This window comes from Mandrillus leucophaeus, unplaced genomic scaffold (genome assembly GCF_000951045.1).
Source record: "Mandrillus leucophaeus isolate KB7577 unplaced genomic scaffold, Mleu.le_1.0 Scaffold629, whole genome shotgun sequence".
In the NCBI taxonomy this organism is placed as follows: Eukaryota; Metazoa; Chordata; class Mammalia; order Primates; family Cercopithecidae; genus Mandrillus; species Mandrillus leucophaeus.
In genome coordinates, this window is record NW_012106797.1 from 1343118 (window position 1) to 1349117 (window position 6000).

Below are 6000 nucleotides of genomic sequence, written 5' to 3' on the forward strand. Positions count from 1 at the left end.
ACTGCCTAAATACCTAGTGGCTTTAGACTTTTTGCCTTGTGTAGGAGTTCTTTCTTGGTCAGAGTTGCCATGGGATCTAAACTTGATATAAATACTTAAATAATGTGGCATCAATGCACATGTAAATTCTATCAAATCTAATGCCTTTCAACACTGCCCTCCCATCCCCCACGTTTAAAATATTGGCTACACCAAAAGTGTAATAGTTTTTTGGCAACAGCATTTGGTAAGCCAGATGGATTTAATTTGGCAACTTAAGGGTGTAAATATGTGTTTAGATTCAGAGGTTCCCCCAGACAACACTTAACAATACATTGGCAATAGTAAGCTAAAGGATTTCAAAGTCGAGTGTTTTAAAATTCTACCTTTGAGCAGCAATAAAGTTATGACAGGCAGGCAAAAGCCATCAAACCATCAGCTAAATCCTCAATGTTTTTCTTATATTGCTGGAGATATGCATGTAAGGCACGTTTCTGAGTGAAAGATGCAGCATTTACGATTTCATTTTTAATTTCCTGGCTCTTATTGGCTAAAGTAACTCTAGTAAACGTTATTTAAATTTTGCTTCTAGGCCTGGTGTGGTGGCTCATGGTTGTAATCCCAGCACTTTGGGAGGGTGAGATGGATCACCTGAGGTCAGGAGTTCGAGACCAAGCTGGACAACATGGTGAAACCCCATCTGTACTCAAAATACAAAAATTAGCTGAACATGGTGGTGCATGCCTGTAATCCCAGCTACTCAGGAGGCTAAGCCAGGAGAATCGCTTGAACCCGGGAGGCAAGGGTTGCAGTGAGCCGAGATCACGCCACTGCACTCCAGCCTGGGTGATAGAGACTGCGTTTCAAAAAAAAAAAAAAAAAAATGCTTCCAATCTTTCACAGAAAGAAGGAAGAAGCCCCCAGGAGTCCTTTCTTCTAATTTGTTGCTTGGATAAAATTTAGAGGTGAAAGAGCTATGAACAATGTGACACCATGAATCATTGAAGTCGTTAAAAACATACCATTTAATAAGAACTGTCTGAATGTGAAGGTTTCCCTGTAAAAATCATTCTTTTCTTACAATGAGGGAAACAAAAAAGTGCAGTGATGAAATAGAAGTACTAGCTTGTGTGTCGTCTACAAGTCTGTATCTGCTTACACTGGGCAAAACTTTTTTTTTAAACCCCCTTTCTTTCAGCTAACATTAACTTGTATATAGGAACATTCAGCAGATTCCAACTGGTGACAATTTGCTGCTGACTGCTCACAGGAAGAATAATAATCCTTTACTGTGCATTTTTCACTGGCCAGTGGCTTCTCTGCCAGACTCCTGTCTTGGCTGTTTTCCTCTATCAGTCAGGTGAAACTCAGGGCAGGGCTGGGTCCCCTGAAACTCAGGAAGGCTTTCCCTGTAATGGGTGAAGCTTCGACAATTTAGAGTCCCAAAGAGAACAATGACAGGGCTATTTGCTATTATTTGTCATGGGATGTGGAAGCAGTTGTGTTTGGTTAGCTTAATGCCAGTTACCAGTGGGCTAACAGCAGCATATTGTTATATTTACTGCTGCCTGTCTGTATTTATGTTACTTGTACTTTGCCTCATGTAGATCCTTTCTTATTTTCCTTTTCCTTTTACCCTCTTACAACATAGGATGTTTGGAAGAGTGAGATAAGGGACACATTGAAAACAGAGAGGCAATCTGAAGGCTACCTTGACACATCTGCAAAGCTCCCAGATTCTGACTTTCACAACACTTGCATTCTGTTTCTGGGCCTTGCCTAAACAGACTGCCAGTCATCCGAACCGTGGCAGGATGGAGATGTTTGTGTAAAGTAGACTCAAGTTTGCAAGACTCAAGAAGGAAACCACCAAACTAATTTTACTTTCACTTAAACTAGATTGAAACCAAGACTTGAAGAATTAAAAACTTTGACATTAACCATTGATTCACTCCAATGAAATAATTGTGTTATAGCCAGAATCATGGTGAAATTGGAATGAGGCTTTTGATGGGATTTTTAATTGAGGGACTTATATTAAATTGGACATTTTCTTTAGTGAACAGCATGTGGCCAAAATTCTATTTTCATGAAAGTATATTAAGCATCATGATAACACATATTAAACCTGCAACAAATGATTAACGACATTTAGAGATTTCAAAACAAATGAGATGCCTTAAATATTAAGAATCAAAAAGAACACCTCAAAGTTGTTCCTATTCTTAGTAATTATACTTAAAAAAATCTTTCCTTGCTTTTAAAGCCAGTTGCTAAAAATAAAAACTGTTCCCTGAAAAATCAGAATACCCAATGATAAATTTATGTATTTGTTTTTTAAAGGGGTGAGAAAAATAGAAAGCTCCTGGCTGACATCAGAAGTCACAAGATGAGTTCCTCGTTTGTCCAAATGACATTCAGCTGCTAAAAGAAGTCAGACTTTTAGAGGGCTGTTGAGAAGAGAGTAAGTCAGGAGGTTTTCAGTACATGACTGCAGGGGAATCAGACACAGGCTAGTCACTTAAGTTGCTTAATTGTCCGTGTACCCTTAGCCCACGACTTCAGGGCTCAGCAGCTTCATCCTTCATGGCACCAAACCTTGATTTAAGGGATTCAAAGACACATTCATAAGAATCATGAATTTGTCCTTACGCAAAATTTGGGGGACTGGCTAAAAAACCAAAAGAAAACAAGGAGATCTTATCCCTAAGTGAAAGGGACTTTATATTAATTATCAATTATAACAATATATAAAATATGTAAAAGATATAGCACTGCAGGTCATCAAGGTCAAACATTTAAAACAAAATTAAACTAAATTATAAGGAGGATTAAATGGCTTTTGTCTTTGTAAATAAAAGAATATGTGTGCATTGATTGCCTATGTAGAAGGATTTATAAATCTTTTGGCATGGTCGATTTGTAATAAATTACTGAAAATGTGGGATTACGATGAAACTCTTAAAGTGTGCCACAGAAGTCAAAGAAGCCACCTAAGTCATTGGATGGGCATGAGTGACACACTCTGGAATCATCTTGATGCTACTTTGGGGCTGCCCTTGCAGGGTGGGACATCAGCTTCACTGAGGGGCTCACCAGAGACTCCTTCAAGGGAGCATTCCTTGCTTTCCATGTTGTGTTTATGTCATTTTGATAGGCCGAAGTAAAAGCCAAATCCTTTTGAATGATTCGGTTTTGTCTTTTTAAAGAGACATCATCATACTTGGTGAACAAGGGTGGTCAAAAAAAGTACTTATATTTTTCAACTTTTTTTTAGCTTGGAATATTGAGTGATGAGGTAAAAAAAAAAAAAAAAAAGTTTCTTCTTCCTCGGTTGGAGACCCTTCCTCCCACCCTTATCCCCTTTTGACCATTGCAAAATAGCTTAATCCAGGGAAAGGGAAGAAGACAAATGAGTGAAATAATGCCAGAGTTAGTTATTGCCAGGAAAAACACACTCGGACTCAGTTAATTTGTTCTGTTAATGTCAAAGACTGTGATTCCCAATTAACTAATTTTAAGAAGTTATATCTGAAAGTAGTTACATCAGCTCTAGAGTTAATGTATGATGAAGATCAGGATCTTCAATTAAGAGAATAGGGACCTTAAAGAGGTGGTGATGTCTGTTTAAGATCATCTTGTTAAGTAAATACACACGGGATTGGATTTTCAAACAGCGTTTAGCCCCTTCAGAGAAGTTGAGTGGAGGTGAGAGGGGAGGGGACAATCCAGATATTTTGGCAATAGAAAATGTTCCACAAATCACTGATTTGTGTATACTCAACTTACTAATGACAGAAGCATACATACTAGTGAGTCTCTTTGGGATAGAGATGCTTCTCTAGTTCAAGTGGAATTAATTAAAACAGGCGTGTAGTTTGCAATATTTCCAGCTCCCTCACTGAAAGGCTCCATACACATAAACCAGAACAGCTTGAGCAGCTGAGAGAAGCTGGGCCAAAAATGACTCCATCACCTCTCTCCTTCCTCTCCTTTTATACTGGAATGGAAAGATACAATTTTATATATATATATATAAAAAGCAGAACACTCATGGTTTCTGTACAATGTAAGTGCTTTCATTACCTTTGAATGGGGTTAACATAAAAGTATATATGCTCTTAACAGTCAAGATCATAACTTGCTAATGAAGTCATGAATTATCCAGAAGAAAACTATGCACGAGCACATGCTGAATGGCAGAATCTCTTGTCTCTAAAAGTTCAGTTATTGCCTTTGTAATATTAAAGCCCAACAGGGAGCTGGCGGGACACCTTTTGTGCTGTCTTGTCATGTTATAGGTTTCCAGTTTCAGATACAAAAGGAGAAAGAGCCCTTAAGAAAGTAAAAAACTTGAAAAAACAAATCAGACTTCCTTCTCTGAAAGCAAAGGGTTGTTTTCCCAGAGATGATGGATAATGGCATTTCAACTTTCTAAGTTTTTGATAGAGAAAATGGAGGCAAATCACAGAGGAGAAATAGAATATAGTAAACAAACAGAATAAGGTAAAGTTTCAACAAGCGCTTCTCTCAATTTTTTTCTTTCTCTCGTTCTCCCTTTCTTTTTCTCCTTCTTTCATTTTTTGAAATCTTAAACCCCATTTCTGGCTTGTATTTGGTAGGATTCCTGCTCTGACTTTTATTGAAAACAGACTTTATGTGGTCAGAACTCTCCATCTAAAGCTGGGTTTAACAGGCATGGGGATCCTGACAGAGTCTTTCTTGCTCTCTCTCAGGTGACCACCCTCCCAACCCCCTTCCCCAGGATTTCCCTCCCAAAGCGCTGAACCAGCACAGAAACTTGAAGGCTCAGCACAAAACCACCAACTTTCCTCTTTTACCCTGTACTCTCATTTCTGTTTTAAATTTGGGACTCTTTGCATGGCCAGATCAAGTAAAGTCTGGTTCTAACTTTCGAGTATTCTAGAAATTTCAAATAAGGCAACTGTCATCCTATAAATTCCCTAATGCAGTCTCATTAAGCCCTGCTGCCCATGCACCGGCCATCCAGCTCGGGCTACTCATTCTCGTTTGGCTGCCTCGTGCGTGCAAGCTGGAAAATACCAACGGCAGCTCCACCCTACTTAATAAGTCAGTTTAGCATTCAAAAGTTGATTTTTCTGAAGGGTACTAGCAAGCCAGCTCATCTGAAACCCACAGGTAAAGCAGTCAAGCAAGCAGGCAGAACATGCATGTTCATTCCCGAGGACAGGCACTACCAGGTTGCTCTGGTTTCTTCTCATAGATAGACAGACAAAAGTAGCTCCTGCATGGGACTCCAGCCTTCCCATTCTCAACTCTTCCTCTTCCAATGGCCTCAATACCTTCCTGGTACAATGGCAGACACTTTCCCAGTCAATTTGAGGTTTTCTAAAATAATAAATTGGATCTTGCTTGTAGCAAGGCTCAATGCTGAAATTCATGCTTTTTACATGGAAGGGAATTTTTTTGAATACTACAGTGCAGTGGTTCTCATGTGGAGAGGAATTTTACTCCCCTAAGGGACACTGGGAGTGTCTACAGATATTTTTAGTGGTCACAGCTGGGGAGTGCAACTGAAATCTAGAGGGTAGAGGCGAGGGATGCTGCTAAACATCTTATAATCCACAGGACAGCTCCTCACAACAAAAACGTCAGTACTGATGAGGTTGAGAAACGCTGGGGTCATGGTCAGGAAACGGCTCTGGAAGCCGACTGCATGGGATTAAAATCCAGCTCCACTAGACACTCGCTGAGCAGCCTTGGGCAACCTGTTTAACCTCACTGCCGCATCTGTAAAATGTGGATAATAACCTATTTGTTATGAGCTTTAAACAAAAAATGTATATTAGGGCAATGCCTAGTAATATTGAGAGCACAATAAATGTTGGCTGTTGCTATTACTATTATTACTGGAAATTTAGCACCATTTCAAATAATTTATAAGCCAAGTCTATTGAATTTAGAGAAAAAAAATTGGATTGAGAGTATATATATATCCTCTTTGCTTAGGACCAAAATAACAGTGGTAACAACTGTAGT

General features: G+C 39.1%; 1 protein-coding gene across 5 annotated transcripts in view; it reads right to left on the bottom strand.

Moving 5' to 3' along the window:
- The window catches only part of DNM3 (dynamin 3), a 557709-nt gene that overhangs the window by 22233 nt on the left and 529476 nt on the right, over nt 1-6000 (bottom strand). Inside the window, exon 20 of one of the 5 annotated variants that reach the window (XM_012000435.1) lies at nt 2541-2577. The exons of the other annotated variants lie outside the window; for them this stretch is intronic. Coding sequence (XP_011855825.1) covers nt 2541-2577 — 37 coding nt within the window. Of the gene's footprint in view, nt 1-2540; nt 2578-6000 lie in introns of those variants that run through there. 5 annotated transcript variants of the gene reach the window in all.